This window comes from Eptatretus burgeri, chromosome 4 (assembly GCF_056783735.1).
Source record: "Eptatretus burgeri isolate ZD-2024b chromosome 4, Ebu_testis_v1, whole genome shotgun sequence".
In the NCBI taxonomy this organism is placed as follows: domain Eukaryota; kingdom Metazoa; phylum Chordata; class Myxini; order Myxiniformes; family Myxinidae; genus Eptatretus; species Eptatretus burgeri.
Genome location: NC_140964.1, coordinates 67,952,619 through 67,978,495, shown reverse-complemented (window position 1 = coordinate 67,978,495; position 25,877 = coordinate 67,952,619). Strand labels below are relative to the sequence as shown.

The following is a 25,877-nucleotide window of genomic DNA, read 5'->3' as shown; positions in this document are numbered from 1 at the left end:
GGCGTGGCGAACGGAAGTGACGTAAGGGTGGAAACCTCCTCTCTCTTTTTCACCACGTGTTATGACTGAGTGAGGTGTTTGGCATGGTGTGGGTCTGCACTCGTACTTCATTCTTTCCAGGGCTTTTAAAAAGTCCACCAATGGATAAGAGACGAGGTGAGGGACAAGTTGTGTCATCCATGAGCAGACATATTTTGATTCGACAGATTTTTAATACAGAACTGTTTCAATATTAGAGATGGAGGCCACGTGAGTGTGTGTGTGTGTGCGGATCACGTCTCCTAGAACTCAAACTGTCTTGATCATTGATCATTTTAGGATTCTTTTTCTTTCTTCCTCTTGAAATAACACTGGGCTGCATTTGAAATATTTTTTCCAGAGGTCGAGGTTTTCTCAACGGTTCTTGTATGCTTTTTTTCATGCTGAATTCAGAAATGTATCTCATTTCGCTCAATCAGGTCAACTTTTTATGCTATCTCAATTTTAAGGAAAAAAAAAAATAATCAAAATTTTTGTTTTTTTAATTAGCATTTTTTAAAATTCAAAATCAGATTTACATTAACAGAAAATGTACAAATTATACATGTGACACACGTAAGTGAATGCTTTGAAAAACCATTTGGTCCACCATTCCGTGTCATATCCACAACATAAACTTGATGTGTTTTTTTTTAATACGTACTCGATCCGTTCTTGCAATGAAATTAATTTAATTTAACATTGACCTCAGGCTCATCTAATTAACTTGCATATCCCCGATCTATCTGTCTGTCTGTCTGAGCATGATGGCTCAATAAGTTGTGGACGGATTCGGATGAAACTTGGTGGACTGGTTGGGTCAATGACTAGGAGGAATAGATTAGATTTTGGTGAAAATCTGGATTTTTGAGAATTTAAAATTTTTCAAATGATTCTTCACCATTGAGAGATAGGGCCAAAAACGATATATTGTTGTGGGCTGGGGTTCAGCAGCGATAAACGACCACCAGGGGGAGCAGTAGAGCCGTCTCCCACCGAACACCCGGAATTTAGGTCATGACTCCCGGACAACTCCGAAACGTCATGAGTCACTTAAAGGACCGTGGTCGCCAATAGTTCAACGGCGTGAGGTAGGGTCCACTTGTCTAATACCAATTTACCTCAGTACTCACGCCGTCTAGTGACTGGGGAAACCACACCCTCGGCCGACTCTGTCCAAACCGAGTCGCATGTACCGACTCGGGTCCGGCGTACCAAGCGGGAGTTACCAGAGCCGTGCCGGTCCCAATGACAACTTACGGCACATGGCCTCTCTAATTCTAATAAGGAAAGTGACAGACAACGAGCTGGTACATTGAACAATTGGGGGGTTTATTTATCAGAGGGGGGCAGGGGAGCACAAAGAGCAGAGTTATCCAAATAAAAGCAATGCGAACAATGAAAACCACTTAATCAATCCTACTTAAAGACGGGGCCCACGGACACACACACATGCACACCCAAAAGAAATGGACCCCGTGGGGTCTTTACTTGGTCCCTCAGCCCAGGAGGGAAAGGCGAGCTGGGGACCAGGGCCTTGTCGGGTACGTTTCCGCCTCGTGCGGTCACACCGTACTTCAACTACCACGGTGGGACTCGAACCCACGCTCCAGAGAGACTGCGAGCCCACGACCCTGGCTGCTCGGCCTCCACCACCACAATGAGCCACCGCGAAGGACCTCAGACAAAAAGCCACCAAGACCAAGCCAATCGCCACGATGACTCCCGTACTGGTCCTGACAACCACTCTACTCTTCTTGCCAGGTCCAAGAGATTTTCTTCCCCTCCCACTCGCCTCTTGATTGCACGACGAGTAGTCTTACTACTCGTGGCCACCCCTCATTGGTCGGGCCGAACACTTCATCTGGCTAAGGCTGAGCCAGCCCTGAGGTGATGAGCTTAGAAGATTTGCTGGCATTGTGTGGTTTCAAGATGTAAAAAAAAACACTATAAAGAAACTTCGCAGCTCACACATGTAATTCCCATTAGACAGAAGGACGGGACCCTGACTATAAACACATACTTATCAAAATAACTGAACTGCGGGGGCTGCTGTCTGTGTGCAAATGGCTTCCAGATTGGTAACAATATAGCATGATATCTGAAAAAGTGGACACGTTGTGACAAAACTTGGTGGAGTTTGGGACGTGACAATGAGCTGATTAGTGTTGGTTCAGGTGCGAATGCAGATCCGACCTATTAGTGGGACAAAACGATGGAGGTTTTATCGGAGAAGTCAAAAATTTTGTCTTTAGTTCTGCAGTGAATTTACACTTTCGTTTTGACATTGTAAAGAGCTCTTGAAGAAAATGAAACCAGTGTGTCCAGTATGGATTCAGAAAAGACACTGAATCACGGACTGAGCAACTCACTGGACGTCCCTTGCGTACACTTTGAACACTTCAATTACGCCATAATGGAGTAGTACATACTTATACCAAACTGTCCTGGTCCAAAAACCACATAACCGCATTTTATCACGACAAGAAAATGTACAAAAGATGATGAATCATTTAAATAATGTAAAAAAGTATTCCAAATATTAAAATTTATCACTTTGTGTGATGTATTGGTAGTTTATACTAATGCATTAAAAAAATTGAATGTAATGTCGACTCTGTTTAATAATATAGTTTATATTAATTTATTCAACAGAGTACAGTAATAGGATGAGGGGCCATAGCCTGAGAGGAAAGAAGAGAATTAAGATGGTAGTAAGACAGGGGTCTTTTACTCAGAGAGTACTTGATGCATGGAAAGGTCATGGCAGCAGAAACAGTAGATGAATTTAAATTAGAATCAGATAGGTACCTGGAAGTTAGGGAGATGGAGGGGTATGGGGATGTTGATGGGACTTTAAGGTAGTTTGAGCATTGATGGGTGATTGTGTGCTGAGTGCTGTTGGTGGGGGTCTTGTCAAAGGGTGTTGTGTGGTTAATGTATGTTTTTAACCAAGCCCATGCCCCCTCCCCTGAGGGAAAGAAGAAGAAAAAAAACAAAAATATTATTTCATTAATTAAAAACATATTTCTGCATTTTCTTCCTTGGATATTGTGTAGATAAATTAGTATGATGGGCTGAATGGCCTTTACCTGTGTTAGATTCCCTTGTATTTCCTTGTATTTTGTATAATGCATACATACATACATGGGTGCACCAGGGCGTGGTTAATGAGTCACTTGACCTGCCCATGTTCCGATACTTTCCTGATGGACAAAGGGATGTGCTGTTTGATTCGATCAAATCAAACAGCACTAAACACTATTGGTACACGAATACAGCCGGTACCTGCTTGGAGGAAGATCCCTGCATCAATCCCAACATCATGTGCATCTGCTATTGGACAGCATTTGATTGAACATGCAAACTGTGCTGAACATTATAATGGGATGCATTCAAGATATTGAGTAGAGGATGAAGTATTGTTGCAGGGCCGGGCGTCCGCCACGAGCACAACCACCAGACTGAGCAGTAGAGTCGGCTCAACCGATCGCCCGGAATTTAGATCGTACTTCTTTGGAAAAGTACGGGTCCCTTTTTTGACCAAACTCGCCAATAGACAGACCACGTGGGGTCGGGTCGATTGCCAACTTTAATTTACCTAAATACCCACGTGGTCCAACCTACCGGGGAAATTCACCCTCGACGGCACCCGTACGAAACGAGCTGCTTCGCGTGCTCGTTCCGTGTGCGATCCGAGCGGTTTGATCGCCGAGTTCTGTTGGTCCCGAGTACCCTGTCACAATGGCAACGGCCTGGCTAATTTTCCAACACGCAGCACGCTCAGTCAATGAAGGAATGGACACGAACGAGCTGAAACATTGAACAATCGGGGTATTTATTTACAATGAGGGGAGCACATAAGGGCAGAGCTAAACCGAGTAATTAAGGCACGTATATACAAGCAAAAATCACTTACACAATTCACTACTTATCTTGACTGGCGCCACGAACACACACGCATACACCCAAAATGATCGGACCAAATGGTCTTTATTGAGGCCTAGCTCGGACCTGTCCGCCTCGTGCGGTCTTCAAGTCGAGTCGACCCGGGCTCCAGCGAGAGGCGGGCCGAATCCAGGCACCGGCGAGCGACTCTTGTAGGGGGGGGACGGTAGCGCTTGATCGTGCGGCGGAAGAGGAGGAAGAAGATGACCAAGACCAGCCAGACGGACTCCCTTCTGCGAGGATCCTCTGCTCCTTTATATCCTCTCCAGTGTGCTCGCTTAGGCGTCATTCGTTTCAGGCGTGGCTCAACCTTTTCTTCACTTGGCGCTTTGCCAAGCGAATTGGTGGGTGGGGGCATAACCTTTCCCCTAGTGACCGCACACGGAGGGTTTCTTGTCATTGTTTTACCCCGAGCTGAAGTGGTCCGCAGCTATTGTTGTCGTTCTTGTTGGTGTTGTTGAATAAAAGAAAACCTGACTATGAAAATAACTTCACAGCACATTGACATTTATCCTGCTTGGCCAACACCAGGTGGGATGTTATCCTGCTTGTCTGTTGAATTAACACCAGGTGGGGTTGACTCAGCCTGTCATCCTTCTAAGGTCAGAAAAATGAATACTAGCTTGCTGGGATGATTGAGCGATTCGAGAATCCTGTATTGGAGTGGTGACCTGTCCAGGATTGTGCCCAATAGCCCAGGAGACTGCTTCGGCAGCACTAACAACTTTGTACAGAGTATGGTCCCAATGGATGGATGGATAGATTGTGTACCGTTCGTCTGTCTCCTATTTTGACTTCTCCGGTAAAACCACTGGGCCGATTTGGCTGAAATTTGGCAGCAACGTTCCACCCTTGACTGGTAACAGGGATTGCAAAGCCTTGCCAATCACGTGACCGGAAGTGCGTCAAAATGTCAGTCGTGTAAATTCCTTCAAAAATCTTCTCCAGACCCACCAGTCAGAATGCTACCAAATTTTGGTTATAACATGAGAACAGGGTCGTGATGTTAAATCGCAGAGGCCATGCCAGTCACTTGACCGACAGTGTGTCAAAATGGCAGACTCAGTAAATATTTTGGAAAATCATGTAAATTCTTTCAAAAATCTTCCTCCAGACCCACCAATCAGAATGCTACCAAATTTGGGTTACAACATTAGGTCAGGGCCCAGATAAACTATAGGTCCCCTGTGGTCCTATTTTGGTTACTTTGTATCTAACATTATATACCTGAATCGATCGGAAGGCGGATTGTGACTTTGTGGGTGGATTTTGACTAGACTTGGAGCCATAATGGTTGAAGAGTCCGCTCTGAGTCTGGGAGGTCGGTAGTTTGAACCCCGTCCGAATCATACAAAATAGTAAAAAAAATTCTGACAAGGTACATGCTCCTTCCTTGCTTAATGCTCAGCATTTAAAGGATAGAGCATGGACAAAACCATAAGTTGGGAAAAATAGTGCAGTCTTTGATGAGCTTAATGTGTTCCTGCATCGAAGTTCTGTGTAAAGGAACTCATTATTATTATTATTATTATTATTATTATTATTATTATTATTTGTGCTCTTGCAAACTGGTATGTCACACCAAAGATGCAGCTTTGATGTGAGAACAGCACTTGCAGGGGAATTATGTCTTGTACACTCCATTGGAAGGCCTGCATGCACTCCACTGTAAGCAGACTAACTTTCTCAAGTCCAAAGAAAGTAATCATTATAATTTCTTTGTATCTGCTCCGGTGCAGGCCACAGGCATGGTATTTCGACAAGAGAGCGCTTGCAAGTGAAAGTAAAGGAGCGCAGCAGGAAGAGAGAAGAAAAGTGTAGTGTTGCCCAGTTGTTGGAGAAGGTGAGATGACCAGGTAGGTCTTAGTAGTTTTCAAATGATTATGTAGTTGTGTGAATGTAAATGTTGTGTAGAATTTCAGGTGAGTGATCTTTAAAACAGTCTAGAACCCTGTTCTTCATTGTGCGGCTCGCGAACCACTGGCGGCCCCTGGTGCACGGCCGATAATACACAAATGTGAAAACACCCCATCATAATCCGCTATAAATACTATCAAATTGACTCGGTGAGTTCAAAAGAGTGTTCCAATGTGATGCATAAAATTCAGTATATAGCAGTATGCAAACAATGATGCTTGCAGCCCAGTAACCACAATGAATTTTTTTTTTTTTAATGTGGAGGTGGGGTCTAATTGCAGCCATATTGGAGTCTTGCAGGCGGTGTGGCGGTTCTCACACTGATGTCTTATCGACTAAAGTGGCCCCCTTCTAAAAAATCGTGAAGATCACTGGTCTAGACTAATTTTAGCACTTGATATTGCAAGGGAGCCTTGCTGTTGGAGAATTATATCACAAACATTTGTTTAATATGGAGTGAAGGGTTATCAAAATAAAGGCTTTTAAAAACTGATTACATGGTCATTGAGGAATTATATGTAAATTATATCTGCAAGGTCATGACATAGGCTATAAATGCAGCATACCGACTTGAAAGGACAGATTGATCAAATGCATTTCAAACGATATCGTGTAAATTGACGTTTTCAGTGTTGTTATTATTATTATTATTATTATTATTATTTTGGTTTTTGTTTGAGAGGTACGTTACAGCAAAAACCCCACTGGGTTTTCATTATTGTGGTAAAGCCAATAGGAAGTGATTTGTCCATTTTATCGATGCTTCCACATGGAACTTTGATGTTGTTTCAAAATAAATTCTCCCCTCCCCGTCCCTCCTCCCTCAAACAGCGTGAAAATAATGCTGCTAATAAATCAGATACTCCTTACGTTTTATCACAAAAAGTGCCCCGTTCATAGCATAATTTGTATGTAGATGCACACAATTGTTTCCATGTTGCTGTTGACGCTTCCATTTTTATTGCACAGGTGCAGGAGTGCACTGAAAGCTGTGATGTGGAAATGGCTCGAATATTCTGTGAAAGGGCACTTGAGACTGCTCCCGATGACCCACAGGTGCTGGACATTGCAGGAAGCCTCTACGCTGAACTTGGCTTGGACGACAAGGCTAAGAGCATATCCTTCTTTGATTTTGAGAGCATGTTGACACATTTGAGCTTTGTAAATCAATAACAGCATGGTGCATTTTATCGAACACCCGTCCCTCAACAACAATGCGTTATTCTGCAGTCATTGAATGTGTATTCTTTAAATGCTTTTTCATGAAAGATGTAAAGTTTATGGAGGTCCAATAAGATTGTGTCCATGAAGGCTTCAGAGATTCCTTAGACGGGGTTTTGTTTCCGTGTGCTCCTTGACTGTCGTGTGCACTGCCTTCTGCATGCCATTGACCTGACCCCTGACAAAGGACATGCAAAGTACATGTATCTGGGCCAGCTGAGTTCCGCACAAGAGGCAGTTGGTTTTTTCAGCAAGGGTGTGGAATTGATGCAGAGAAGCCTGGTCAGCCAGTCGACACGAGGCGCAGTAAGGGATTCCCAAATGAAAACCACCATGCACAGCCAATTTAATTATATTATTATTATTGTTTCTTTAGTTCTCGAGCAGTTTTCTAACATTAGTTTTGTAAAGGAATTTTCTATTGCTTTTGGGTTTTTTTTGTTTTCCTTGTCGAGGCTCGTGTGAGAGCTAACACACAGCGCACAGCAAAGGGGGCAAGAGACAAGAGGGGCAGGAGTGGGAAGGACAAAACAGTGGGGAACAGAGACACGAGGAGATCTGTAGAAGGGAGAGGAATGGGACGGAGAACACGGGGTATACAAGATGGACATTACAGAGACTTTCAGGAAGGAAAGCAGGGAATTTGAAGGAGGTGGGTTTGGGTGGATTAATGGGGGTAGAAAAGATCAAGGATTTGGATGGGGGATGATAAGAGGTGGTGGTGAACAACTGTTTTAAAGGCCTGGAGGGAAGAATAGGATTGAACAGAGTGAGGGAGTTTATTCCAAAGGAGGGGGAAAAAAAGGAATGAAAGAGTGAAGGTGAGCAGTGATTCGTGATTTTGGTAGTTTTACCAGAAGGGGGTTGTTGGCGGACTTGAAGACTTCACTTCAGTTCACATATTGGATGATAGTTGCAAAGTTTCGCTTCACACCTGAAGACTTCACTTTCTATTGCTTCTAACATTGATGAAAGACACCTGTGTTACTTTTATATATGATGATGAAATATGTTTTTTTGAGTGTACATGTTAAAAAGGTTTGGCAAACACAAACTGATGCATGCTTGAATGTTGTTTATAAGCATGAGCAGTGTGTTGTTTGAGTGTTGAGGGTTATGGACTTTTGGACTGTAATCTTGAAAGTTGTGGGTTAAATTCCTGGTGAAGGTGGCAGTTTTTAAGGATTTGAAATAAAAACATGTATAAACGAAGCGAGTTCCAGGAGAGTTGCCAGATCGCCATTGGATTGTGAATAATGACACTTTAGGCTCACAAATGGCCTTCACTGAGAAGGTAATCTGCCATCCTCTTAGTCTGTTTTACACGCGAGATTAGTTCACACATTTTGGTTGACTTGCTGCCCTTGGGGCAACATGGAGTGGGCACCAAAATTATTATTATTAAAGACTAACAAAAGTACCTGTCCTCAGTGATTGGAAAAGCAAGCAAAAATGCCCATCCCCAGTGATGGGGAAAAGTTTAAGTTGACCTATCAATTTAAATTATGTCATGGACTTTAAAAAGGTTAATTGTGTTGCACTCGAAAACCAAGGCCTTTTCAATTTGAGACCAATTGGTCATCCATCCTGTTTGCAAAAAATGTTACACAATAAACCCTCCAATATTGTGGGGTTTAGTTTTCTGGAAAATTGCACGACAGTAAAAACCACGATTGTGGAAACCAAGGACCAATGGGAATAGGGGAGTTGGTTCCTGGATTTTGAGAAAATATTGAAGAAGATCGATGTCAGCCAGAAATAAACATTACAATTGAAACAAGAAAAAGAGCAATCAGCGATTGCAGGCCCTCCTCAGGACTTGTTTTGTGTAGTGTGTTTTGTGTGGCGTTTGTGTGTTACTTAATTAATGAGACATAATTAGAACTGCCACTTTATAACTTCTGGCAGTGATGACTGGGTACCACTACGTCCCGCTTTGATGCAACCCCGCTTTGATAGGACACCTGACCCTGACCCTGACCCATGACATTTATTATTTTGATTCAATGGAATTCAGAATGGGATTAAAATAAATTCAATCCAGATAAATTGGAAGACCAAATAGGTACAGTTCTGCATTGGAGAAATCAGAAGGAACCCAAACAAGCAAAACAAAATAAAAATTAAGTCATCACGAGGAACCTGGTAGTGGGGCGGCTTAGCCCAAATATTCAAAAGAATTGTGCATTTTGTGATACAAGCACCAAATTTGGCACAAATGTACATTAATATGTTGCGAACATTTTCAGATATTGGGCCACTTGAAATTCTCTCTTTATGTCCGCCATATTGGATTTCAAAATGGCCGCCACTTGAAATCTACATTTGCTATTATCTCTGGACGTAATGCAGCTATTGACTTGATTCTGGTATCTAAATGTATGTTTTTGGGGCAAGGAATCCAATGGTACCATTTTCAACTTAATATTATCTATCACAGTCTGTTATAGAATTATATTTGGAAATTATCTCGGCAAATATTGGATTCAACACAATACTTTGAAAAGAATGTCTTAGTTCTGTAAATGTCTTAGGTATAATACTGACATGCTGCATGGAGGGATAAGCTGCACATTGTTGTTCCTTGCGAAGAGTTTCCTCCTGGCCTTGTCAATGTCTGTGCATTTGCTGGTTCGATCATACAACAGGATCACGAACCTCTCGATGATGCGCATTGCATCGTCTGATATGTCACGAGGTGCAGAGGACAGCAGCAGCAGCAGCAGCGCCTCAGTGAGTTCTGGCAGTACCGTCCAGACTGCCCACGCAGTCTTCTTGCCATGTCTATGAAAACTCGACACAGTGTCGCATCCAGTTAGAGCGTGGAACATTGGCAGTGCACGAGCCTTCTCTCGTCCCAGTCCAGCTGCTATTTCGTGTGCTGCTAGGTATTGGAAACTCTGGCCTGTTCCGAATGCCAGCCACAGTTTGTCTTCTGGTTGCAACTCCTGTGCCAGGGACACTGCCAGCACCGCAACATCGGTGTCTACAGTCCGGATGAGTATTGCATGGTGTCCATGCTGGACTGCATGAGATGCATGCAGCAACATCCGACTGTCAGCTTCTTCATGGTTACATGGGGCGAGCGAGGTCAGATCTGGCAGTAGTGGCTTGCTGAGCACTGCCTCTCCATCAGTTATGACGAGTTGCTTGTCCTCCTGGTCAAACCATTCCATGAGAGCTGCTGAGAGGAACCTGAACAGCTCGATCTTGTTGCTGTCCACTTGTAGGAAGTTCTGCCAGTTTCCTGGTATGGCTGCAGCAGCCACCACACGTCTCCGCACACCTTGTCCCCGCTTTACACGTGTACTACCTTTCAGTGAATCAGCAAGGTAAGTATCCCAGACCAGATCCAGGCGTGACACTGTTTGCAGCTTCGTGGACATATATGGGATGAAGATCTGTTGTGCATACTCTTCAAAGGTCTTTGATGCAGCCGGCTTCAGCATCTGGACGATGGCTGCTCCATCAAGCACAATACAGGTCGTGACAGGAGTCTCTGTCTTTGCGTCGGAGACTTCTTCCAAGCATGTGAGGAGATCACTCTTGGTACCAGTGCAGAGGCTTCCACCATCAGACAATGCAGGAGGACATGCCTGATTCTCGTGACAAAAGAACTCCTCAAGGTTTCCATCCCTCGTCTGGCAGCCAATGTACAGGCGTGCAAAGAGTTCACGGTCATTCTTGATGGAGGCGAGCTGTTGCTGACCTATGCTCTGGCTTCTTGGAGTGGAAGTGCTGAACACCTTCAGCTTGTTACGAGGAATGGGTGTGTCCACTGCCTTTGTTCTGTCCAACAGACACTCTCTGGTGAAAGCCTCGAACTGCTCTTGGCCAATCCTCTTGGCATTCATCACGGTCTCCACAGCAGCAGGATCTGCGATCTCCTTTGTGTCCAGTTTGACTACATCCTGACTCTCCTCCTCGAATGGGTTGCCCATCTCCTCTATGACACCGACGAGAGAGCGAACATCTTTCACAAATGAGGCCTGTACACTTGGCGTCTGATCATGATGACGTGTGTCTGCTGTTTGCCGTCTCCAGTGTTGGTTCCCATCCTGGAATTCTTCGATCACCCTGGCAACTTCTGGTCCCGCAACCATCCAGCAATGTAGGGCACTAGGGTTGTCAGTGAGCCCAACTGCTCCACCGTCTCCTTTGATGCAGGCATTATTCTGCTCATCTGCCTAGTCAATCGGGATTGAAGAGAGCACCCTCTGTTTTCTGAACGGTGAAGTGGCTTTCCCTGGATTTCCTGGCTATATCTGGGTGTTTGATGGTGAGTTCGGCCATGTCCTTCAGGTGCACTGGTATCCACCTGGCATAGTCGGTGTGATCCAGTGCATGGAACCAGGGGAGCAGCTCTGTCAGAGCATCGAGGTACATCATAAACGATCCCTGCCTGAGAGAACGCACATACACTAGAACCAACAGTTAAAGTTCCAGCACGGTTGCCAAGTAGTGAAACTAGGGGATGTCTTCTCCTCTGGCAACACCAGTCTTCAAACTCCAGAAGGTCCTCTTCATCCCTGGTTTCTCCCAGACAGTAGTGGTTGTAGGCATGGTGTTACAGGATGTACAGTGCTGCTGCAGTCACTTGATGTGCTCTTCTTGTGCGCAAGACATGGGATGCAAATGATATACAAATTATATAACAGAATGTGATAGATGATATTAAGTTGAAAATGGTACCATTGGATTCCTTGCCCCCAAAAACATACATTTAGATACCAGAATCAAGTCAATAACTGCATTACGTCCAGAGATAATAGCAAATGTAGATTTCAAGTGGCGGCCATTTTGAAATCCAATATGGCGGACATCAAGAGAGAATTTCAAGTGGCCCAATATCTGAAAATGTTTGCAACATATTAATGTACATTTGTGCCAAATTTGGTGCTTGTATCACAAAATGCACAATTCTTTTGAATATTTGGGCTAAGCCGCCCCACTAGATCCCAAGCCGACCACCCTAACCAATATGCCAACACCAGGCATAACTGCTCCTGTATCCACAAACCCATCCAGGCACAGCCAAGTGAGCCTTATTCAAAAAATAATAACTAGAACTGCCACTTTATAACTGATGGCAGTGATGACCGGGTACCCAGACGTCCAGCTTTGATACAACATGAGACTTAGATGATAGTTCCAAAGTTTCGCTTCGATAGGATAAGTGGTTCCAGAGAAAACATTATTTAATATTTTTCTTTAATCTAACATGGCTGCCAAACCATGTGACCTATCAATTATTCATGAACAAACTTTTTTTCCCTACCCTTGAGCAATATGTATGTGAAGTTCCCCTCGATCTGTCTTGCTGTTCTGGAGATTTTAATGTTTTCTGGTAAATCCAATATGGCTGCCAAACCATGTGACCTATGATGTCGTATGTGTGATCCTTTTGTTCCTCATGGATAGGCAGTCATATGTGTAAAGTTTCGCCTCGATCTGTTCAACCATTTCAGAGAGGAAGATTTTTGTAGGTTTAAAAAAAAAAAAAAATGGCTGCCGAATTATGTGACAGATGACGTCATCAATTAAAAAAAAAAATTGTGGACCATTTTATCCCGAGATGACCCTCAATTTTCATACTGATCGGATGTAGCATCCTATATATGCAATTATAACGTCATAACGAGGGCACCTATGATGTCATAAAATAATCACTTTCCCTATGAGGAGGAGTTGCCGTGTGCCAAATTTCAATTTTTTTTCCTTGGTGTGGTTTCAGAGATACAGAGGTCCAAAGTTTTTCCATTTTTCCAACATGGCTGCCACACCACGTGACTTATGACGTCATAATTATAATTAATACATTCCACATGAGTTGTCGCACCAATGGTGAAAATTGTCTCCATCTGCCAAGCAGTTGCGGAGAAAAACGCGAAAGTTCTGTGCGGACAAACAAGAAGACGTCGTGCAGAGCACGATACTTGCAAAATCCATAATTTCAAGTCAATCAAATGAAAATTGAGGATTTTAGAAATGCCACCTTCGTTGTTGACCTTGGGACTATGTTGACCTTTTGGTCCATGCTGACCACAAAAATAATTGGCTGGTTACATGAAGTGACCAAATGTGCAACTCCTCTTCAAATTTCAAGTCAATCGGATGAAATTTGACAATTTTAGAAAGTCGGCCTGTGTTGTCCTTTTGGCCTATGTTGACCTCGAAAATACTTGGTGGTTGAATTCAGTGACCTGATATGCAAATCCTCTTCAAATTTCAAGTCGATGAGGTGAAAATTGAGGATTTTAAAAATACCTCCTTAGTTGTTGACCTTGAGACTACATTGAACTCTTGGTCCATGTTGACCTCAGAAATAACTGGCTGGTTGAATTCAGTGACCTGAAAAAAGTTCCTCTTCAAATTTCAATTCAATTGGATGAAAAATGAGGATTTTAGAAATCACACCTAAGTTGTTGACCTTTGGCCTATGCTGACCTTTTGACCTCAAAAACAATAGGCTTCTTTCTTATTACAAACTCTACCATGTGGTGAAGTTTCGTGAAGATCGGTTTAACATTGTGACCTGAAGGCGACAAACAGACAGAATAACCAATATACTTGAAAAATCTTCGATTTTGCAAGTAACAAACAGACCGAAATGCAGTATCCTCTCCTTCGGCGAGGGTAATAAACAGTAGTCCTGGCCCTGGGGGGGAGTTCGTGTCCATCACTCTTCTATGGCGTTACCTTGGGTTTTCTTGTTCTATATACTAAGACCTTCAAGAAAAGTTTGGGTAACACTTCCAGACCAAGTACGTTTTCTCTACAGCCCCGGCCAAACATTTACGGTTTCGCCCGTAGTTATCCAAATTGACGATATCGGAGTTCCTGGGAAACTGTCATAATCCCGCACACGGAAATGGTTTATTTTGCTCTGGTTTGATTTTTGGAGTGCATTTAACTAATTTCTATTGCGATTTGTTACACTAAATGCACAAAATATCCAGAAATTGCCTATTTTAGATAATTGTTTTTGACATCACTTCCGGTTTCAACCATCTTGTATATTATTTCCGAGTTTGTGGTTTCGTGTCGCGCTATCTTCGACTTTGTTCTGCGCTCGAGTAACGTGATATTCGGCTTAGATTATCTCAAAGACCATATGAGGTGCATGGTACAAAAAAAAGGAAATAAAATGGTTCTGAAACAGTGAAATCGTATTCCACTAGCTGCATTAAAGTGAAATTACTACTGATACTCTGCATCAGTTCCTTTCTCAAACACACCCACTCCAACAAGTCGCGCAGAGCACGGGTTATGCTAGTACCATATTATATCGGGGTACTATTACCAGATATCGCTTTAAATGCCACCAATAAATATTATAACAACCTTGCAAGGTTGTTTGCAATCACTTTCTAAATGAATTTAGGAATACAAACATGAGGAATTCATCTATAACTGTTAGTTTCGTATGAGTAGTAGCTTTAAACACGCTACATTACCCCCTAATGTTTGTGGATTAAGCTGGTTGACGATATTCATCTCTTTCAATAAATTACAATTTCTGGTTTAGCTCTGATCTGATTGTAGGCGTATATGCAACAGCTTGCTGGTATTATACATTGAGAAAAGCATTGAGATGTTTATAAATGACACAATTTATTCAAAACGTTCATGAATGTCACTTCCAATATGAAACTTACTCAATTGCAGGAGTTACCATCATTACTTAAATATACCGAGAAATCCACAGTTGTAGAATCGTACAATATTCTAAAACAGTTGTTTAAACCAAGCAAAGTACTACATATATCATATATTGAACACTGATGCTTAAATGTAAGACAATGTAATAACAAGAATTGTTATCCTCTGCGAGCATAGTTCTCACGAGAGAGCAACAAAGGACGAAACTTAAATATCCCGTGAAATGGGCCATTGTATAATCATACAATATTCTAAAAAGTTGTTTAAAACAAGCAAAGTACTACATATACATATATTGAACTCTGATGATTATATGTAAGTCAATGTAATGACAAAACTTGGTATCATATGCGAGCATAGTTCTCACAAGAGAGCAAGAAATGAAGACCTTTCTATCATCGCCAAATCAGTACTACAAATTACAATTTGATAAAAGGAGTAGTGAAAAACAGGTAACTAGAGGCGGAGCACTCGGTGGAGTGCAAAACCTGCGCCACCAATACTGCTAGGTCACTCAAGTGAACCTGATATCCTATTCATTCAATTTGACATCAACAGTGCTCACAGAGTTATCGTTTGCAACTTTCCCTTTTACTTTTAACTTTTACATACTCTATTCATTCGTCATAACTTGATTCCTTGAGACAGAAATTGATTTTACGTGGGTATATCCACCTGAAGTTCCAAAATCAGCTGCAATTATAATTTTGGCATGTTTTTTGTTGGAAATCACTTATATCATGTAGAAAAAAAAATCGAAATTTTGTTGAAAAAGTTGCAATTTTTTTTTCTCGAGCAATTTTTTTTTGGGGGGGGGGGGTTGGAAATCACTTAAAACATGTAAAAATGCAAAAAAAAAATTCAAATATTTTTTCAAAATGGCCGCCATAGCGGCCATATTGGATTTTGGACCAAGTCCAAAATCTAATGGCATGATCCTTGGACCAAACCTAATCACCCCACCAAGTTTCGTCGAAATCCGTCAAGGAGTTTTTCCGTAATACTGTTCACAAACAAACAAACAAACAGAAAGGGGTGAAAACAGTAACCTCCGATCTTCGATGGCGGAGCTTAATAACCTTAATTTATCGAATAATTCTATTTCAAACAAAATCGGGAATTTCAATTTTCAGCAATTTCAACAAATGAATTTTACTGAGTGATAACGAATAGTACCCGGTAGTTACTAAAATTGTATAACCATAAATGGTGGACTAATTTCTTCATATAAATGGGAATTATAATTCTCGACAATCTCAAGCAGTGCTTTTATGCTGCAAATTAGCCTATCTTAACAAACAATGGGATTTTTGCAGGCATTGGGTGAGGTTTTCTTACAGCGACAGAACTTCCCACACTTAACCCCAGACATCCGGCATTAACATGTTGATTTGGTGCACTTTTGGCAAGTACAGGAGACAGACCAGCGGAAATCGAGATTTTTCCAAGAACTTGTAGGCATGAGATGACCCTGATCATACACATCCATAATGCGCTCAGCCAACACATTTACTACATTATTAGGTTTACTAAATACCATCATTGGTTTGCGCAAAGCATCGGGATATGTGAAATCTATCTTACTACCGAAGTGGTTTATCAAGAAAATTTTAACATCTCTATTGCGAAAATGGGATTGATCGCCAGTAAGTGTATTCAAATGATTATAATTCCACTCAATTTGTAGTATAGCCTTTACCGTCTCTCAATCCCTGTTCTAGTTCGGACACGACTTGATTCCATGCAAGTTGTTTTGAGGTTAGTTTTGGCATAAAGTCCTGCGTGCGTGACTCATGCCTGTACATATACTTTACCATACAGTCTTTGTGATAATATATATCTGCTCTGAAAACTGAATGCGAATCCTGAAGGTCACATGTTCGGGTGAAGACAGCATCCTGAAAGAAGTTGGTTGCGGCAAGAAATAAAGCAGCGCGATTTGATTCACTAATACGCTACTTAGTATAGACTTGTTTATAAGATTTATTGTCACATATAATGCATTTCATATCTCGTACTGACTTTGCAGAAATCTCGGGATTAGGCGGGGGACGACCGATACTCTGTGAACGAGTGGTTCTATTCTGAGATGTGGAGTCCTGAGAAAGAGCTGGTTCTTGAGTGGTTTGCTGCTCATTCAGAAAATCCCTATTCTTCATGCGAGACAAGACTGATTTCATGGTGTATTTCTTCTAACACTGATTGGTCACATGGTATACGAATCCATCACCTTCAACGAGCTTCAGTAGTTTGGAAACATGGTCATTGTGTATGGCACTGTCCTCTCAAATTCGTTTACAACCATTGCTTGTGCTCACAGCTTTCACTTTTGGCAAATAACACACTTCTTCACATCGAAAGAAGCTTCTTTAGATGACTGAGACAGTTCCACAGACTCCATTGCTGCAACTGGATTCAAATTATCAATGCGCTCAGAAGACTTCATCCAGCTCCTATTCCAGTGCCTCACCAACTTGTCCTGGTGCTGGGCGGGAGGTTAGTGGCCATCACTGTTCGTTGTTTCCCTGTAAAAAAAGGAACTCTCATCAAAACGCGAAAAGGTTATATACAGTGATAAATCATTCTATTGCTCGTAAATACTGTGATTCAGTGAAGGAAATATCAAAATCGTCAAATCGCTTATTGGACCAAAACTACGACTCCTCTGAAAATAAACTGTTGTAGATAAATTCCTCCCGTTTACATCTAAATTGTTTGTGTATAAAACATTTGCAAGGTTGTTTTGATTCTCATTGGGTCCATTTGAAACGATAGTGAGGTCATAGCACTGTCTGGAAACTGAGGTATGTTTCAACCCGAATGTGATTCCATTGAAAAAATTGGCTAAAATATAGCAATTTCTTGTTATTGTAATGCATTTAGGGTAACAAATCGCAATAGAAATTAGTTAATTACACTCCAAAAATCAAACCAGAGCAAAATAAACCATTTGTGTGTGCGGGATAATGATATTTTCCCTGGAACTCCGATGTCGTCAATTTCGAAAAGTATGGGCGTAACCGTAAATGTTTGGCCGGGGCTGTAGAGAAAACGTACTTGGTCTGGAAGTGTTACCCAGACTTTTCTTGAAGGTCTTAGTATATAGAACAAGAAAATCCAAGGTTACGCCGTAGAAGAGTAATGGACACGAACTCCCCCCCCCCCCCAGAGCCTAGACTACAGGAAATAAAGATTAATTATAGGTATGTGTTGGAAAAACTACAATCTGAAAAACCATACCAGTGCCCTGCCATCTGTGTTGTCTCGGTGACGACCCACAGGCTGGACACGCAATTCTCCCACACGTAGATGCCACTCTCTTTCCCCTGCTGCTCTTTCCCTCTTTCCCCTTTGGGGCACTCGCTGCCAACCATAGGAGCAGTAAGGAACTGTCCACGAGAGGGTCTTCCCCCCATGGGGGGCCAATTCCATGACCGATATTTTTCACCACAGGGAGCGTCACACTTATAAATGAACAGGGAATACAAATTATACGTATATGTGGGGAAAATTACGTGCCCAGACTATTAATGTATGTAATTGTGTTACTACGCCACCTGTGGTGAATAATAGCGGATATGGAATTGGCCCCCCATGTGGGGAAGACCCTCTCGTGGACAGGCCCTTGCTGTTCCTATTGTTGGCACTGAGTGCCCTGGAAGCAGCAGGGGAAAGAGAATGGCATCTACATTTGGGAGAATTGCATGACAAGCCTGTGGGTTGCCCAGATAGCTCAGATGGCAGAGCACTGGTATGCTCAGCCATGGAAACCCATTTCATGAAGCTCTCGACGAACAGTGCTTGTGCTGACGTTGCTTCCAGAGTCAGTTTGGAACTCGGTAATGAGTGTTGCAACCGACGATAGACGATTTTCCCCACTTCAGTACTCGGCGGTCCATTCTGTGAGCTTATGTGGCCAACCGCTTCGTAGCTGAGCTGTTGTTGCTCCTAGACGTTTCCACTTCACAATAACAGCACTTACAGTTGACCGGAGCAGCTCTAGCAGGGTAGAAATTTGATAAACAGACTTGTTAAAAAGGTGACATCCTATGACGGTGCCAAGTTGAAAGTCACTGAGCTCTTCAGTATGGCCCATTCTACTGCCAATGTTTGTGTATGGAGATTGCATGGCTGTGTGCTTGATTTTATACACCTGTCAGCAATGGGTGTGGCTGAAATAGCCAGATCCACAAATTAGAAGGGGTGTCCACATACTTTTGGTTATGTAGTGTATATGTAACTGCCGTGCAAATCCTTTACCTTTATACACCATGCTCTTATACAGAGCGCATGTTCAAACGAAGCAGTTTTTTGGCTCATGTAACAATCCCAAACAGGTTGGTCATCTGACACAGAATACTCCTTTGAGGGGAAGGAATTTCAAATTTTCCCAGAGTGCCAGATAATTTTCAATTTTGCTCATGCTATCAGAGGGATCGCCCAGTTTAACGTCCGTCCGAGAGATGGCATACACATCAAATCACCTTGCATGCGAAACACCATGATGGCATTTTGTAGCTGGGCCGAGATTAAAACCCAGGTTAGACAGGTTAGAGGTGAGTGCGCATACCTCTAGGACGTCTATGTGATCATCCCCATACCTCTCAGATGTAAAGGTTATCCTCCCAGCCCACACTAATCCCTGTGACCAAATGATTATTTTTTTACTGCTCAAGTTCTTAAAACCTCTGCTATAAGTTTGATATGTTTGTCAAATTTATCTCATAAGCAGGGTTATTGTTTTTGGACAGTGTGCTTTTCCAGACAAAGACAACATCACACCCGAAGAGGTGTCTATGGCTTACTGCTGCATTGCTGAAATCTACCTCACAGACCTCTGGTGAGCTTTGCCTGCACCAAATATTTTGGTGTGCGTGCGTGCTGTTTCTATGTGCATCGGTGAGGAAGAAATAAAATATAACTTCGGATTTTCAATGCAAGAGATTTGTATGCTGAAGTTGTACTTGGCACGAAGGAATTCTGCCCAGCATTCTGTGGCTGTGCAATCAGACATCGTGCGACATGACACCTACCGCGATTGCTCTAAACATGTTTGGCCGGAAACTCTTGCAAGAGCTTGGCCAGTGAGCTTAGCGGGACATTTGTGCTTCATGTTGTTATGACAATGAGAGTGCTGAATGAAATTTTGTGCATTTTAAGTTTGATGTTTTTTTTTGTTTATTAATTTTTTTTTGTTAGCTCATCTGGAACGTAGTTCCGGGTAGCTTATGGGATGGCGCGTCGTCCCTCCGTCCACAAATACTTTCAACTTCTTCTCTGAAACTACACATTGGATTTCGATGAAACTTTACGACAATGTTCATCACCGTGGATGTACCAAAGTTTGTTCTTGGCATGGAAAAAATTGGGCCCTCAGGGGGTGTATGGGGGTTGCCCCCCCAAAATAGGTATTTGCTTTCTTTTCAGAAACTGCACATGCAATTCTGATGAAAGTTGACCTTCTGATGAAAATAGAACAAGGAAATTAGTCAACAGCGAAAAAGGAGAGGAAACATCAAAACTGCAAAGTAAGATGGTTGGGTTCTGAAGGGAATGACGAGAGATTGTGGTACACTGCTTCCTTGAAGCCCTGAAGGGAAGAGCGAGGCAGAACAGCCTCTGGAAGGTGGTTCCATAGATGTGAGAAGCAAGGAATAAAAGCGTTGAGATATGCAATCAGCCTGGATTTTGGAAGCCAAATCAGGAAGGAGTTACTGGAAGAACGCATGAATCCATTCCTGAAGTTGATGCAGATTGTGTTCTTTGAACTCCCTAATTTTGAAAGCTTAAGATTCCACAGAATCCAGGAGAGACAGATGTGATACTGGGGTGCTAGCCCATAGCAGAGAGCAGTACTCAGTTGAGCTATGGACAAAAGCCTTGTGGACTGAGTAGCTCTGATTTTCCAAGGAATGACTTGGATCGTCAGAGGATGCCCAGTCTCCGGACAGTTTTGCTATGTGGTCGGCCCAGAAATGAAGGGTCATGGCTGGTGAGATCTCGAATTTCAAGAGACTGAACCTCTTCCAGTGTATGACCAAGGAAATGGATAGTTTGGTTCATTTGATTATCTTTCCAATCGGGTAAGACTGAGATTTTCCGGGAATTACGGACGTATTCCATTTATCAGACCAGTGCCGAATCCTTTCCAGACAGACACAGCTTTTTGTTTCCTTTTGTGTGTGGTCATAATGATTGATTTATTGTCTCAGCTCACGATGAGCTTTTCGATGATAAGTAAAATTGTTCTCATTTAAATATTTGATTTATGCTGCAATCCAGAAACCCTTCTTATTTATTTTTGTCACTTGGAATTCGCTGTTCCACAATTAACTATGATGATAAGTAAGTGGCTGATGATCCACAGCAGATCTCTTTATACAGCCAAATATATTGTATCATCCCTGATCAGCAGATACCAACATTTGCTCACTTGTTAGTAATGGTTGTGAAAAGTGGAGACATTGTAATATTTATTTTGGGTCAGAGTTTAACCTTTGCTTATTCATACTGTAGTCCAGAGCAACTTGGGAGTGTTACATCCTCTGTGATTTGTGGTGGGCAGTATCCAGGAAGGGGCTGCAGAACGATGCAAGGAAGTCTTGGAAAAGGCCTTGGAGACGAGTCCTAACAATGTTGAAGCCCTTCAACTAATGGCCAGCTTTCTGATAAGCTCCGAGAAACCCCAAGTAGGTTCCAATCTTGCAATTTAAATGAGCACCTTTTGCTTTTATTGTCTACTTTATAGCATGGGTCAGCAGCATACATTGAGTTCATTTGTTTTGAGACCATTTCTGGATTGTCCAGCTGGGTTTTTTGTACAATCACATGTGCCTGGGTACTTTCAGGAAGGAAAGCGCTTCCTGATGCAGTCACTGGAAGTCTGGCTTCCAAGTTTGATGCGGAAGAACACTTCACAGGAACAAAGTGAGGACACAGGGGAGGACAGTCAGGAATGGGAAGACATTGAAGACGAGGATGAAGATATATTGCAGGTATCAGCAAAGATGAATGGTCTCGTTTTCTCCACAAGTGGTCCATTTGTACTTTACACTTATTGTCATCCTCTGTTGCCTGCCTTTTTCAGTGCAATCCACACCTCAACCAAACCCTCAGCAAATCTTATGTAGATATATAAGGCTTGGCCGAGACTGATGACGATTCATGCACTGGAAGATTTCAGTGGTGGAACAGGATAAAGGTGAAGTTCGAGACCTTTTGCCAGGCATATTTGTTGTCCTGTTTCTAGAATCTTCCCGCGTACGAGTTAAGGATAACAACTGCCAAGTTGCTGCTTGAGATCGAAGAGTTTACTGTAAGTTGCACGTTGCTTGCCCACCCCCCCCCCCCCATTTCTGTAAAAATGTATGAGGTGACTGTGTATGTCACATGATTGATTTGAGCACCATTTATAGATTGATGTTGGTGTTGTTGTAATGTTGTAATAACCTGTGTTTGGGTAACTGGAGTGTTGATATAGTAATTTTGTGGCTATATGATCACTTGTTCCATGTCCGTGCTGTTTTAATTGTTTTGCGCTTGCCCACAGTTGGCTGTGGAAGTTCTTGAGCATCTGCTCGAGGAACAGGACGATGTAGTACAGGTGCGAAATGCTTATTCGGTTCTGGTTGTTGGAGAAATGAAGTGATGGGGTTGGTTTTCCTTTGTCCATTACTTGGTACCGTTTTGTGAGGAAATGAACATCCACAGTGTGCGTGCATGCATTTGTAGGTTTGGTACCTTCTGGGCTGGGTGAACTTCCTCCAAGCCAAGCAGTCAAGCATCAAGGATGAAGCAGATCACAGAGAGTCTTCCAGGACTGCACTTCTCCAAGCCAAAAAAGTATATTTATTGGATGGAAATTGACAATAACAGGGTCGAATTAAAAAAACAAACAAACAAATGTTACATTCAGTGTGCCCAAATTTCAAAAACAGGTGCACAGAAATAATTTTACATGCACCAAATCACATAATTAGAATGTAAAACACAACATTCGGTCGTCGGTCGATCACCAAGCATTTGGTAGTTGGGAGATTATTTGGTAAATGCAAAATTACAACCACGACTGGGTATGACTTAATCGCTCCTTGGTCACATGGTTAAAGGTTCAACAGGGGATTCCCTAAGTCCATGAAAAAAGTAGGTCAAAATTTGTGGGAGTATTTCAAGGCCATCGTCCATGAAGTAAATTTCACTTATTTTAACATGTTTGTCACTTGTGCAACATCTCGATCATCCTGGCGGGATATTTATAACTACCAGAAATATGTGGCTGACAGCCCACTTCCAGGTGATGCCAATCCTGGTCAATGTCGTGTTTTTGTGTTGGTGATTAGATATGCCGTACATCTCAATGGTACACACATTTTAAACTCGTATTAAATAAACATGTATTTTGCAATGAATCATTTTCAACATATGACCTTGTAAATATAATTATGAAAACGTACAATACATCACCTTGTGCAATATTATAATTTACCTCTTCAAGGTACCAATGCAATTGTGTTACAGACTGAATTTAAAATGGATTAAATTGAAAATATATATTTTTTGTCGTCGATTTACACAAAATATCCCGTAATGACAAAGTGAAAACATGTTTTTGGAAATTTTTACATTAATTAAAAAAGAAAAGCTGAAATGTCTTGCGTCAACAGGTATTCAACCCCCTGAGTCAATACTTTGTAGAAGCGCATTTGGCAGCGATTACATCTTCGAGTCTTCTTGGGTACGTCTGCATTAACTTTACACATCTGGATTCGGGGATTTTCTCCCATTCTTCTTTGCAGATTTACTCAAGCTCTGTCAAGTTGGATGGGGAGCATCAATGAACAGCAATCTTGAAGACTCCACAGATTCTCAATGGGATTCAAGTCTGGGCTTTGGCTGGACCACTCAAGGACTTTCATATTCTTGTTCAGAAGCCATTCCAGTGTTGATTTTGCTGAATGCTTGAGGTCATTGTCATGTTGGAACGAAATCGTCGCCGCAATCTGAGGTCTTTTGCACTCTGAAGCAGGTTCTCCTGAAAGATTTGCCTGTATTTAGCTCCATTCATTGTTTCCTCTATTCTTACAAGTCTCCCAGTCCCTGCCATGGAAAAGCATCCCCATAGCACGATGCTGACACCTACAATGCTTCATGTTAGGGATGGTGTTAGATGGGTGATGAGCTGTGCTCGGTATCCGCCCGACATAGCACTTTGCATTCAGGCCAAAGAGTTAAATTTTCGTCTCATCAGACCACAGAATCTTTTGCCTCATGCTCTGAGTCTTTCCTGTGCCTTTTGCAAACTCCAGGCGTGCTGTCTGCCATTTTCCCCAGTCTGACTGGCCACTCTCCCATAAAGCCTAGATTTGTGAAGTGTTGCAGAGACTGTTTTTCTTCTGGCAGGATTTCCCATCTCAGCCAAGGAACTCTCTAGTTCTGTCAGAGTGGTCATTGTGTTCTTGGTCACCTCCCTGACCAAGGTTCTTCTAGCCCGGTTGCTCAGTTTGGTCGGATGGCCAGCTCTAAGAAGAGTCTGGGTAGTTCCATATTATTTTACATTTCCTAATGATGGATGCTGCTCACTGTGCTCTTGGGAACTTTCAACACTATAAATAGTTTAATTCCCTTCCCCAGATCACTGCCTCCCACCAATTGTATATCTGAGTTCTACGGACAGTTCCTTCAACTTCATGGTAGACTTTCTGATCTGACGTGCACCGTCAACTGTGGGACCTTGTATAGAAAGGTGTGTTTCTTTCTAAATCATCTCCAATCAATTGAATTGGTCTCAGGTAGACTCCAATCAAGTTGTAGAGACATCTCAAGGATGATCAAAGGAAATTGAATGCACCTGAGCTCAATTTGGAGGGTCAAAACAAAGGGGTTTGAAAACATATTGACACAACACATTTCAGTTTTTAATTTGTTAGACTTTCTAAGAATAAATTCCACTTTGACATTATCGGGTATAATGTGGAGATCAATGCCCCCCAAAAAATCTCAATATAACCCATTTTAAATTCCGGCTGTAACACAACAAGATGTGAATATTTTCTGAAGGCACTGTACACACATAATTTTGAACCCTGGTTAATGTTGTTATTGGCGCAAAGGTACTGTCTTGTTAACCACAATGTTGTGATGCATGCCATGTGACAGCTGACAGAGAAGCAGTGCTATGAAGATTATGAGCTGGTCTCTCACATTGAAGAGCTACTTGGCGAGTTGGGCCCAGCACGTGATGCTGATGAAGATGAAGATGAAGATGAGGTTACTAAAGAAGAGCTGGAGCCAGAGTTTGAACTGAGCAGTGAGGATGACAACCAAATGGACTTGTGATTGGAGTTATAACTTATGAGGACCTTTTGGCAAAGTTTGCTTCAAAAGTTGATGTGGCCTTATCTCGAGAAGGTTTTGACTCATCTGCAACACAGATGTGGAATTGTGTGTTACAGTGTGCCAAACACCTGTAAGCAGCCTGAGCATGGAGAGTGACTGCTTTGATTTGCTGAGGAACAGATGGTGCAATATGAACTTTGATGAAGCTGTGCTTGTTAAAACTTTTATGTTGAAACCGGTTTTTTTATCCCCCGCCACGTGGCGGAAGGGGGATATTGTTGTCACCCAGGTCGTCCGTCCGTCTGGCTGGCTGGGCGTCAACATTTATAGCTGTGAGTGCGATAACTCATAAACTGTTCACCATATCGATTTGAAATTTGGGTCACACATGTACCACCTGAAAAGGAAGAACCCTATTGATTTTGGGCGTGGCCGAATCCAAGATGGCCGACTGGTTCACTGGCGGGGGATTCCCCATCTCTGATGGGTATATTTTGATATTGTTGTAAATATATACTTAGTGCTGTGATCATGCATTTGTGGGGGAGGGGTTGAAAATAAAATTGTCTGCAAAAGTTGCGGTGCTTTTTCATTATATATTTTGCTGTTTTTTTTTTTTTTCCTCTTGGCTGGTTTATGACATGGATTGCTTGCCGCTGCAAAGTCGTGCTGAAACCACTTTTTCGTCCGTAGTGGATGCTCATGTAAATCATGACCACTGAAATGAATAAAAATAAAATGCATCCGTCACAAAGTGGACAGAGGTTATGTTTTCA

General features: G+C 42.3%; 1 protein-coding gene across 2 annotated transcripts; it reads left to right on the top strand.

The window, feature by feature from the left end:
* LOC147028281 (uncharacterized) lies at window positions 1-25,877 on the top strand. 2 transcript variants are annotated; one of them, XM_085878547.1, is made up of 11 exons: window positions 1-156; window positions 5,706-5,809; window positions 6,853-6,999; window positions 7,255-7,410; window positions 19,518-19,606; window positions 21,332-21,455; window positions 21,615-21,761; window positions 22,016-22,081; window positions 22,316-22,369; window positions 22,498-22,608; window positions 24,922-25,877. In XM_085878547.1, the coding sequence occupies exons 1-11, from the start codon at window positions 84-86 to the stop codon at window positions 25,099-25,101; spliced, it is 1,251 nt and encodes a 416-aa protein (XP_085734673.1). In that variant the 5' UTR covers window positions 1-83; the 3' UTR covers window positions 25,102-25,877. The 2 variants fall into 2 exon arrangements, with proteins under 2 accessions (XP_085734673.1, XP_085734674.1); XM_085878548.1 differs by having other exon boundaries at window positions 5,706-5,822.

What these genes read in the sequence shown, in the direction of transcription:
- LOC147028281 (XM_085878547.1), top strand. Translation starts at nt 84, where the DNA reads ATGGTGTGGGTCTGCACTCGTACTTCATTCTTTCCAGGGCTTTTAAAA. An exon ending in TTGCCCAGTTGTTGGAGAAG is followed by an intron (nt 5,810 to 6,852) that starts GTGAGATGACCA and finishes TTTATTGCACAG; the next exon opens with GTGCAGGAGTGCACTGAAAG. An exon ending in TTGAGATCGAAGAGTTTACT is followed by an intron (nt 22,082 to 22,315) that starts GTAAGTTGCACG and finishes GCTTGCCCACAG; the next exon opens with TTGGCTGTGGAAGTTCTTGA.